Source organism: Natator depressus, chromosome 8 (assembly GCF_965152275.1).
Source record: "Natator depressus isolate rNatDep1 chromosome 8, rNatDep2.hap1, whole genome shotgun sequence".
Taxonomy (NCBI): Eukaryota; Metazoa; Chordata; order Testudines; family Cheloniidae; genus Natator; species Natator depressus.
Window position 1 is genome coordinate 97174910 of NC_134241.1, and position 12255 is coordinate 97187164.

General features: G+C 36.4%; 1 protein-coding gene across 1 annotated transcript in view; it reads left to right on the forward strand.

The window, feature by feature from the left end:
- Nucleotides 1-12255, forward strand: part of FAF1 (Fas associated factor 1) — a 301930-nt gene that overhangs the window by 207364 nt on the left and 82311 nt on the right. Inside the window, exons 11-12 of the mRNA XM_074961760.1 lie at nt 1334-1397; nt 2348-2429. Coding sequence (XP_074817861.1) covers nt 1334-1397; nt 2348-2429 — 146 coding nt within the window. The remainder of the gene's footprint in view (nt 1-1333; nt 1398-2347; nt 2430-12255) is intronic.

A 12255-nucleotide genomic window follows, 5' to 3' on the forward strand; every position in this document is an offset into this window, starting at 1 on the left:
TTTTTAGTTTTGTGCTGCTTCGTGCTACTTTCACCCTAAAGGGAGGAGAGAGAACTGCGAAGAGGCAAAAAGATACAGCTTAGAATTAATGCATTCTGGACACAGTCTATAGCAGATGGTGAAAAAAGCCCATAATGGGAACATTAGAATTGCTATACCAGTTCAGTCTATGATTGCTTTCTCTGACACTGACTAATAGTGGATGCTTCAGAAAGAAACCTGATAATGGGCAACTATGGGATTATCTTCCCATAGGGGACATTCCTTCCTATCCCTTTTTTTTTCCCCTATTGCCTGAAGCATGAAAGTTTAACTCTGTTATAAATGCCTATCTAATGTCACTGTGGATTTTCTTATTAGCTATGTAAATGACTATTTTTTAAAATTCTACTGTGCTTTTCATGTTAATATCCAGTGACAATGTGTTCCCCATGTTAATTTCATGTTGCATAAAATATTTCCTTTTATCGGTGTTAGCCTTTAATTTCATTGGGTGATTCTTTGCTCTCATATGAGGGTAAGTAGGAGTGCCTGGTTACCTTATCTATGCCATTCATTATTTATATATCTCTCTATCAATGTTGTTGACTTTAGGGTATGTCTACACTGCGATAAAAAACCCACAACACTGAGTCTCAGATCAGCTGACTCGAGCTCAGGCTGCAGGGCTATAAAATTGTAGTGCAGACATTCAGGCTTGGGTTGGAGCCCAGACTCTCTCAGACCTTCCCTCATCATGGGGTCTCAGCACCTCGTCTCCAATCTGAGCCTGAACATCCACACTGCAATTTTATAGCCAGGCAGATCGAGCCTCACAAGCCCAAGGCAGCTGACCTGGGCCAGCCACACCAATGCTGTGGGTCTTTTATCATAGTATAGATTTACCCTTAGGGGCTTCCTTAGGGTCTAATTATGTTGCTAAGTCATAGTGCTGAAATTTATTTTAAGTTTATTCACAAGTTAAAAATTTCTCACTAATGAAACAGTTTCTCAGCTCTTCCAAGTAGGCTTCTTTATTCTAATATGTTAAAATAGATCCAGAGAGAAACTGAAATGCAGATCAGTGATGTGCCACATTACAGGTGAGCTCAGAACTTCACCGTTTAGAATGGCCCTCGATATATTCATGGAAGTATTTGTAAATTCCGTGTTCATCCAAAGGGACATCCTATCAGTAACCTTTGGTGAAACTTATGGACTTTCCCCATGGGCACTTAGAAAGTTTTAAATATGAAAAATTAAGGAAGCAAAAAATGATTTTTGTGGTCTGTGTTACTAAAAACTTTTTCTTCCAGATGACATCAATATATATTTGTACTTGTTTTTTTTAAAGTGCCAGAAAATGCTGAAAATGAAGGAGATGCCTTATTACAATTTACGGCAGAATTTTCCTCAAGGTAAACTTAGGTTATTAACGGTGTAAGACAGATAGTGATTTGTGTTACACTGTAACTATAATTTATCAGGCAATTCAAGTAACAGTAAAATAAATATAAATATTTCCTTATCTGGCATAGGCCAGATTCTGCCTTACTTACGTTGACTTGAGTGAGAGGCCATTTGTGGAGTAAGATTCTATTCAGTGTGAGTTAAGATGGCAGATTCTGTCTTTAATTGAGAGGCCACTTTCTTTATATCACTCCTGAATTCCACAAGGGAGTAGAGGGATAACTAAGATACTGACTATAAACAGTAGCACTGTTAATTTAATGAAAATGAGCTCTTTCTAACTGAAAAGCTGATGACTGCTGGAAAATAATATACTTAGTTGCCATGAGAGTTTTAAGAATAACTGAGTAGCTGAATAATAAAAATTACTAGTTAAATGTGTAAAAGTTTTGCTTTTTAGAATTTATATACAGTATACCTGAAACAATTCACTGTTAAACAGTTTCCTTATTTCACCACACAAGTGGCACCCTTTGGCAGCCAATAAAGTGAACCCGGTGTATAGTTTGCTACCATGTTAATTTTTATAAAGCATTTGTGGCTCCTTTGGGATGAAAAGCTTTCCATATGTTTATGATATAATTAAGATGTTATTAAACAAGAATAACACTCAATCAACCAGTAAGAATATAATAGTGAGGAGAAATAGAACTATGATTGAGAAATAGTACTTAAAATGTACACATTAACTTGTAAATATAGCAGTTTGTGAGAGCAGTCAGTTATGATAGACAAGTTCATAAGGTCAGCAATCCTATACAAAAACTTCAGAGGGCAGAGGAGACATTTAAGAGTTTAGCCAATGCATCTATTTAAAAGGAATTTAAACAGAGCTGAAACTGAAGAAAATTACTTACGCTTTATTTTTATTAATTGAATCTTTGTGATTTTCAAATAGATATGGTGACTGCCATCCTGTTTATTTTATTGGGTCACTAGAGGCTGCTTTTCAAGAAGCCTTCTATGGAAAAGCCAGAGATGTAAGTGTGTGTTAACGTTACACTATTTCTATTAGAAGGAAAGTGGTAAAAGGGCTAAATATTACATTTTACACTATGCCAAAAAAGTTATGATTTTTGCTACATTACTAGTAAGCAGTTTCATACTTTTACATGATTGACTGAAGTGTTCACCCTGCATGTTATGGGAATGATGGGGATAACTCACACTTGCCAAGTGTTCTGTTTTTGTCCTGGACTGGCCTTGCTTACATAACCGATCCCTGGCTTTGATGGCTTTGGCCAAAGTTCTAGCAGTCACTGAGCTTCTAGGCTTTTTTCTATAAGTGTTGGTCTCCTGTCACTAGATATCACTGTTTGGGAGCCTTGTGGCTGACCGTGACAAAGCTGTATATTGGTATCTCTTTTAAATAATGGCTGATACAATCGAATTGGTAAATTTACAATTTTAAGGCCATTGGGGCAGGAAGTGTGCTGCCTTTTGTATTGCTACGGCATATACTTAAATACAGAATAGTATTATAGTTTGGAATTTAAGGTTTCTATTCAGCCAGATAGGCATCTCAGGGTTCTGATGTTCCACATCCACTTGTAAAAGCAGTATTTTCATAAAATAAGAAAGAGAATAGTTGAATGAAGGCCTGATGTCCTGTATCTAGGAGGGTAAGTACTCATTCACCTGTAATAGTCAATACCTAGATAAAGACTAAAGCACAAATAAAAAGCTTAAGCAGCTTTAATTCATCCTTTAGCTATCTTTATATTGGTCCCAAAAGAAATGTGCAAAGTATGTTTGTCTCTCTTGAATTACTCATATTGTAATGGTCTATAAGTATTCCTTGTAACAAAATCTCCACTACTTGCTCTAAACTAACGTTTATTTGACATGTTTGCACACCCCAGCAAGTTTCTTGCAGAATAGCTGCTAAATTTGGAGTCTAGTTTCATGAATTTACATGGGTGACAGACCATAGATTGCTCTAGAGCACTTCAGTAGCAAAATAAGAATTGATCATGACTCGTAGGAGTGATGGATGCTAAAGCATGTTGGCAATGAGGCAAGTGAATCAATATAAAAAGATGCTTGATTGAGAGAGTTCACTTTTGACATCTCATCTGAAGTGGTTAAAAGCATATAATTATAAAAACAAAGGGTGTTTTATTAGCGCTCAGAAACCTTTTTTAATTCAGTACAACCCAACTGAATGTTCATCTTCAAAATACTTTTCATATACTATTAACATATAGGATGTGGAAGATGCATTCTATTTCCAGTATTTTTCCAGTGGGTTCAGACCAGATCCTCACCAGGATTATCTGATATGTTTAGCAGTTTAGTATTTTTATTACCTTTTTCTTAGAAATGTTGTTTGTAAATAGTGACTGAATTTTTCCAAAAAGGCTGAACTATTGATTCCTTTTTGTCTTTAAACCCACATAGCAAGTTGCTACTTTAATTAATATCACATTGCAACATTTCGAATTTCAAAAATGCTTATGAAATAAGTAAAGTTTGCTGCTATTGTACCTTTTTGCTACTGCAAAAAATCTTTTCAATATTGTTTAAGAGAACTCAAAATGAAAAAAAGGGGACACTTTATTCTGTTTTTGATAATTGTTATATTTTCAGTTACTTTATAAAACCTGATGTTTTAATTAAGGAAAAATTTTCAGAAATTGCAAGCTAAATGTCCCATGTTCTAATTTATACCGTGAAGGGCACTTAATTTTGCCAGGGCAACAGATGAGCTTCAAGCAGCAGCATTCTTCACTTGAAGTGAGAAATTGAGTTCCAAGAGTAAATAAAAACAAGATTGAAGGTTTAAATCCTCTGCTAGGCTTTTTGAACTTATATACTCATTAAATGTTTATTGGAGTGGTGGGATTATGAAGGATTTGGGGAGCTTCATCAGCTGGTATATAGTTAATCACTAAGTAAAACACTACATTTGATAGAGTGTTTCTCACGATGCCACACTCAATCCATCTTAATGAAAACCGCTTCAGACTGATTTAATTTGAGAGCACTTGGCAGTGAGAGTGCTTATAGATCTTAGCCTTTTTCTTGAGGAATTTGCAGGGCTGTTCAAAGCACTGTACAGTCCAGTTTCAGTGACATACCCCTCAATATCTTTTTTTCCTATCTCTATTGCTGACATTTTCTGAAAAAAATCCTAAATTTATATAAATTTGCAGCCTTCTTGCAGAAATATTTGAGATATGATTTTATTAAAGGAATTTACCTAAATCAGTTTGCAGTTACTTTGAAAGTACTCTTTAAAATAATTTTTAAAACTTTTTGTTATAAAAATATATATTTTAATGGAGGCTTTTCTCTAAATCTTTCACTTACATGTGTCAGAAAGCAGAGACATTTGATACTTTGTTTCAGAAGATGTTAAATGAAAAAGAAACTGTTGCCTACTTTAATTTTAATATAGCTAACCCTGCCTCATTTTTCACTAGTATTTGCATTTTGGCTTCTTGACTTTGAGACTTTAGATAGCTAATATTATGTTTACTTTTAAAGCAACTTTTTCCATGACAATCCCTGTACTAGCTGTGAAGGGGAGAAATATGCCCAAGTTCTGCCTTGATTTAAATTCTGTGTATAGATCTGCCTAGATTATGTCAAGTCAGAATTTGGCCCATGATCTTCCCGAAAAATGCCATGAAAGCAACTCTGTACATCAGCTAGTCCTTTGTGCTCAGAAGAAACGTAGCAAATGTACAGCAAACTGTCTTCCCATTAACAACTGATGTCCTGAGGTAGCTTCTAAATCTGGCTGCATGTTCTGTTATGAGTTCACAAGAAACTTACTGCATATTCAGTACAAAAGAAAGACATTTAGTTTATCAGTTACTGTGTGAGTGTGGTGGGAGTGAGGAAGGGAGACATGGGTTTATTAAAACAAAAAAAGAAATATGATTGTATGAAACACTTTAGTTTATTCCAACCCAGTGAAGGAAACCTCCATGGTATCATTTTGAGTTTCTGGCCCTATATATTGTAGTTTTACATAATTACTGTATAGGAACATAAGAATAGCTGGACAAGATGACACAGAGGAAGTGTTTAAAAAAAAAACAAAAACATCATGGACAAGTTTGTTATTACATACTTATGTGGAAGTTTATTCCTAGCTTCAAGCAGTTAGTGGTTGACTTACATTCTGAAGCATGAGGGAATCTGTTCTTTATAAATGTTTATCGTATGTAATGAGTTATTTCAGGTGGTACTGTTCTTTTTGTGTGTCTTATCTCTCTTTTTGCCTCCCACTAAGTTCTTTGCTTGAATAATTAGAAATTAAAGTATTTCCCTTTTATCAATGATTGCTTGCTTTTCAATTTCAGTAGGTGATCCCTGGATCTTTTATTATGAGAGAGAGTAGAGGATCATTTGATTTACTTTCTCAATAGCACTAATTTTTATATACCTCTATCAGATCACCTCTTGTCTCTCTCAATTTCTCTGTCCACCCACTTCTGATAGTTATATTAAATGTCACTCCTATTGCAGATCCTTGGTGGCCCCCTGAATTGCACACACTCGTTGCATCCTGACAATTAGCCACTTAGGCCAGCACTTTGATTTCTCTCTCTTAGACAGTTTTTGATCTATGGCGGAACTTTAACTCTTACATGTGAGTACTTAATTTCCATTATAGCCTCCTATAATTTGACTTAATTTAAGATTTTTGCAAGTCCAAATAAATTGGCCCTTTCTCATCCACCAACATGCTGATTCGCTAAAAGAATTATAATACACTGGAGCCGCAGAATATTCCTTTACAGAAGCCTTCCTGCTGTACCTTGTTTGTCTGTGTTTTATAACTTGGTGTCTCATTATTGTTATGACATAATGGAAATTGTATATGTAGACAACATGCCAGCTTTAGCAGAGATTAACCAAAGAGTTGCATCTGACATCCATCAAACCTAAACCATTTCTTTCTATTAACATCAATGTTTTTTATAATTGTGGTGAATTTTGTCACCTGATTGTTGTTGTGTATATATATTTGATCCCTATATATTTGCAGTCTTGTCTTTTTTTTAGTTTGACTCCAAAAATAAGATTATTTGCTCTATATTTCATGCTGTAGTATGGACGTTGTTTTCTCCATTATATTTCAATAGAAACTGTTACTTCTTAAGGCTCTTCTTCTTTATCTTGTCTTTTAAAAAGAATTCCATATTGTATTATTAGCCTTTCTTGTAATACAGTACTTATAAGAGTCTCTATACGATGATTGGTACTATATATTGTACTATGTGAAGCATACTTTAGTTTTGTTGTAATTTGGTGTGCAGAGAGTGGAGGAGTGATGAAGTCTCTGTGTGTATGAGCCAACTGTTGTTCTAACCCATCTGCTGTTGTGAGTTAGGCAGCAGCAAAAGATAGGAAATTAAAACTTTGATTCCTTCTGCTTACTGCTCAGAATCCCAAATCCATACCTGACACCTTTTCAGAAAGAAATCCCATCCTGCTGTTGCTGAAAGAAAGAGTCCTTACTTTAGAAAGGGTTATGTTTGTAATGGTTCTAAGTCAAGTGGAAAGCTATTTTAGCATCATCTGCCAGTGCAGCCCAGGATTGGTTAAATTGCCCACAATCTGCCCTCGGTGGGACTTGCTGTATTGGGCCTGATTTTCAGAAGTTTTGAGCACCAGCAACGCTCTCCAAAGTCATGGGAGCTGTAACTGTTCAGCATTTTTGAAAACCAGGCGTGTAGTTTTCTTGCCTTGTAACATCACCGTGGGCTGTGAGAGTGTGGGTAAGTAGATTATACTCCTCTAAGTTAAGACTGATTCTCTGTCTTTTTAAGTGACATTGCTTGCTTGCAGTACTATTGGGCTGGGACCTGCAGAACACCCAAGATGCCAGAAGAAGCCTGTAAACTATTGGCCAGATTTCATGCTTTCCCTATTCAGTTCTTTTCTGCTCTGTCAGAGCCACAGCTTTTGAAAGATCTGGAAAGAACATGGGCAATTCTGAGAGTAGTAAAAATTATCTTGAAATGAAGGTCAAAAGCAATCTGTTGAAGAGCTTTTCAGATTTCACAGCGTTGACTGTAAAAATGAATTTTTTAGACAGCACAGTTGATTTGGGCTCCAGGGTTATCCACAGTACTTCACTAGCATAGAAGTATTGTAATATTTTAGGAACATTGACTGTAAGAATAGTAACAAAGTTTTTAAAACATTTTTTTCAGAGAGTACTTATAATTATTTTAAGGGATCCAAATATATCTTGATAGAAAAAAAGATATCTCAGCCTTATTAGACAATCTACTGACTAAAAAGGTTGTATTTCTCATTCTCCACAAAAATGTTTTTCTAACCATATAATCTAGGGCTGTGATCTCATCATCTGAAGTGCTGATTTCTTTGTATGTAGTTGGTATATCTTGTATATAGATGGAAAACCTGAATGCTGCATGAAGTGGTATTGTTGATCCACTAGTCCACAATCTTCCTTCTGATCGAGTATTTTGGTATTGCCCCAGCGTGATGCTCAAGAGTACTATCCAGCTGGAGAGATACCTTCTTTTTTGTGAGACATAAAACTGGCTACTTGCACATTTGTAGTCTTTAAAACAGTTCAGTCCTGTTGGCCGTCAAGGGTAAGCAACTATTTAATTTTTTTCATTAATGTAACTTGTGTCCGACACCTGGAGCTTGGGATAAGTACTTCCTTTTTATTTTTTGTGTAAATCCAAACAAATAAAAATCTGGTGGCTCATTGTGCAAAAGATGTTTCCTTACCACATTGCAACATGAGTATTTGTTGTTTTTTATCTTTGCTTGTATTGCACAACATATTGATCAAACAGACAAGAGAGAGATAAAATTAACATGACACACATTAAATGAATTAAAAACTGGCTAACTAATAGGTCTCAAAATGTAATTATAAATGGGAAATAGTCGTAAAATGGGTGCTTCCAGTGCTGTCCCACAGGGGCTGGTTCTTTGCCCTACACTATTTAACATTTTTTATCAATGACCTGGAAGAAAACCTAAAGTCATCACTGATGCAGTTTGCAGATGACACAGAAATTGAGGAAATAATTAAGAGGACAGGTACCTGATTCAGAGCTATCTGGATCTGTTGGTAAACTGGGTAAACAACATAAAAATATAAGAATGGCCATACTGAGTCAGACCAATGGTCCATCTAGCCCAGTATCCTGTCTTCTAACAGTGGCCAATGCCAGATGCATCAAAGGGAATGAACAGAACAGGATGATTACTGAATGATCCATCTCCGTCATCCAGTCCCAGCATCTGGAAGTCAGAGGCTTAGGGACACCCTGAGCATGCGGTTGCATCCCTGACCATCTTGGCTAATAGCCATTGATGAATCTATACTCCATGAACTTGTCTAATACTTTTTTGAATCCAGTTACAGTTTTTGCCTTCATAACGTCCTCTGGTAATGAGTTCCGCAGATTGACCGTGCGTTGTATGAAGAAATACTTAATTTTGTTTGTTTTAAACCTACTGCCGATTAATTTAATTGGGTGACCCCTGGTTCTTGTGTTATGTTAAGATATAAATAACACTTCTTTATTCACTTTCTCCACCCCATTCATGATTTTATAAACCGCTATCATATCACCTCTGTCATCTCTTTTCCCAGATGAATATTCCCAGTCTTTTGAATCTCTCCTCATATGGAAGCTGTTCCATACCGTTAATCATTTTTGCTGCCCTTTTTTAGTACCTTTTCTAATTCTAATGTATCTTTTTTTGAGATGGGGAGACCAGAACTGCATGTAGTATTCAAGGTGGGCATGCCATGGATTTATATAGAGGCGTTATGCCATTTACTGTCTTATTATCTATCCCTTTCCTAATGGTTCCTAACATTCTGTTTAACTTTTTTGACTGCTGCTGCACATGTAGTGGATATTTTCAAAGAAATATTCACTGTGACTCCAAGATCAATTCGAGTGGTAATAACTAATTTAGACTCCATCATTTTGTATGTAAAGTTGGGATTATGTTTTCCAATATGCATTACTTTGCATTTCGCAACACCGAATTTCATCTGCCATTTTGTTGCCCAGTTACCCAGTTTTGTGAGACCCCTTCGTAGCTCTTCACAGTCAGCTTTGAATTTAACTATTTTGAGTAATTTTGTATCATCTGCAAACTTTGCCACCTCATTGTTTACCCCCTTTTCCAGATCACTTGTGAGCACTATTCCCAATGCAAATCCCTGGAGAGCACCACTATTTACCTCTCTCCATTCTGAAAACTGACCCATTTATTCCTATCCCTTGTTTCTTGTCTTTGAATCAGTTACTGATCCATGAGAGGACCTTCCCTCTTATCCATGACTGCTTACTTTATTTTAGAGCCTTTGATAAGGGACCTTGTCAAAGGTGTTCTGAGAGTTCAAGTACACTATATCTTCTGGATCACCCATGTCCTCATGTCTGTTAACCCCCTCAAAGATTTTGAATAGATTGGCGAGGCATAATTTCCCTTTACAAAAGCCGTGTTGACTTTTCACCAACAAATCATGTTCATCTATGTGTCTGATAATTCTGTTCTCTTCTGTAGTTTCAGCCAGTTTGCCTGGTTCTGAAGTTACACTTACCAGTCTGTAATTGCCAGGATCGCTTCTAGAGCCTTTTTAAGAAATTGGCATCGCATTAGCTATCCTCCAGTCATCTGGTACAGAAGCTGATTAAGTGTTAGGTTACATACCACAGCTAGTAGTTCTGAAATTTCATATTTGAGTTCCTTCAGAACTCTTGGGTGAATACCATCTGGTCCTGGTGACTCATTACTGTTTTTAATTTATCAATTTGTTCCAAAAACTCCTCTAATGACACCTCAATCTGGGACAGTTTCTCAGATCTGTCACCTAAAAAGAATGGCTGAGGTATGGGAATCTCCCTCACATCCTCTGCAGTGAAGAATGATGCAAAGAACTCATTTAGCTTCTCTTTGTCTTCCTTGAGTGCTCCTTTAGCACCTTGGTCATCCAGGGGCCCCCTAGATTGTTTGGTAGGCTTCCTGCTTCTGAAGTACTTAAATTTTGTTTTTGCTGTTAGTTTTTGAGTCTTTGGCTAATTGCTCTTCAAATTCTTTTTTGGCCTGCCTAATTATACTTTTACACTTGACTTGTCAGAGTTTATCCTGCTTTCTATTTTTCTTAATATGATTTGACTTCCAAATTTTAAAGGATGCCTTTTTGCCTCTAAATACTTCTTTTATTCTGTTGTTTAGCCATGATGGCATTTTTTTGTCCTCTTACTATTCTTTTTAATTTGGAGTATACATTTAATTTGAGTCTTTATTATGGTATTTTTTAAACATATCCATGCAGCTTGCAGGCATTTCACTCTTGTGACTGTTCCTTTTAATTTCTGACTAGCTTCCTCATTTTTGTGTAGTTCCCCCTTTCTGAAGTTAAATGCTACTGTGATGGACTTCTTTGATATTTTCCCACCCACAAGGATATTAAATTTAATTATGTTATGGTTGCTTTTTCCAAGCGGTTCAGTTCTATTGAGATCTTGGACCAGATCCTGTTGTCCATTTATGAATAAATCAAGAATTACCTCTTCCCTGGTGGGTTCCAGGACTAGCTGCTCCCAGAAGCAGTCATTAATAGTGTCTAGAAACTTTTTCTGCATCCCGTCCTGAGGTGACATTCACCCAGTCAATGTGGGGATAGTTGAAATCCCCCATTATTAATGAGTTTTCTATTTTTAAAGCCTCTCTAATTTCCATGAGCATTTCACAATCATGGTCACCATCCTGGTCAGGTGGTCAACAGTGTATTTGTACTGCTATACTCTTATTATTCAAGCATGGAATTTCTAGTGATAGAGATTCTGTGGTTCAGTTTGATTCCTTTAAGATTTTTACTATATTTGACTCTATGCTTTCTTTCACATATATTGCCACTCCCCCAGAGGACTGGCCTGTCTCCCAAGATCTGTGGGAGTGAGGGATCATCCTTCAGGATAGGTTGTAGATCCTTGATGATGCGTTGGAGAGGTTTTAGTTGGGGGCTGAAGGTGACGGCTAGTGGCATTCTGTTACTTTCTTTGTTGGGCCTGTCCTGTAGTAGGTGACTTCTGGGTGCTCTTCTGGCTCTGTCAATCTGTTTCTTCACTTCAGCAGGTGGGTATTGTAGTTACCTAGCCTTGCAAAAAAGCCCTTTGCCAACTCTGTCCACATATCTATTCAGAAAACACCCATTTTTTCATGTTCTCTCTCTCTCTCTCTCTCTCTCTCTGTGTGTGTGTATCTCTTCCTACTGTATTTTCCACTACATGCATCCGATGAAGTGGGTTTTAGCCCACCAAAGCTTATGCTCCAATAACTTTGTTAGTCTCTAAGGTGCCACAAGTACTCCTCGTTCTTCATCACTGAAAATTTTTATATTAAGCTTGGATGTTTTTCTAAAAGATCTGCTCTAGGAATTATTTGGGAACATTCTATGGCCTGTGTTATACAGGAAGTTGGATTAGATTATCATCATAATCCATTTAGGCCTTAGAATCTATGAATCTACTAAATGTTTTCCTTGTGGCTTCAAGTGGATATTATTCTTCATTCCTGTCCTCAAGTGTTACCATTCTCTTGCATTGTTAAACAGTGGTTTTTTTTCATTTGCAGATGAAGCAATTCTTTATAAAGAGATTTGGTATCTTTCAGGATGAAAAGTGGTATATAAATGCACCTCATCATCATCATACTCTACTAATAATCATCTTGAATGTGTTAAGCCACCTCTTAAATTCTAAGTCACCTCTGAAACCTTTATAAAATTTGGAATTCTCTAATTTATAGCTTGGAATTTTTATAGGAGAGATGGCA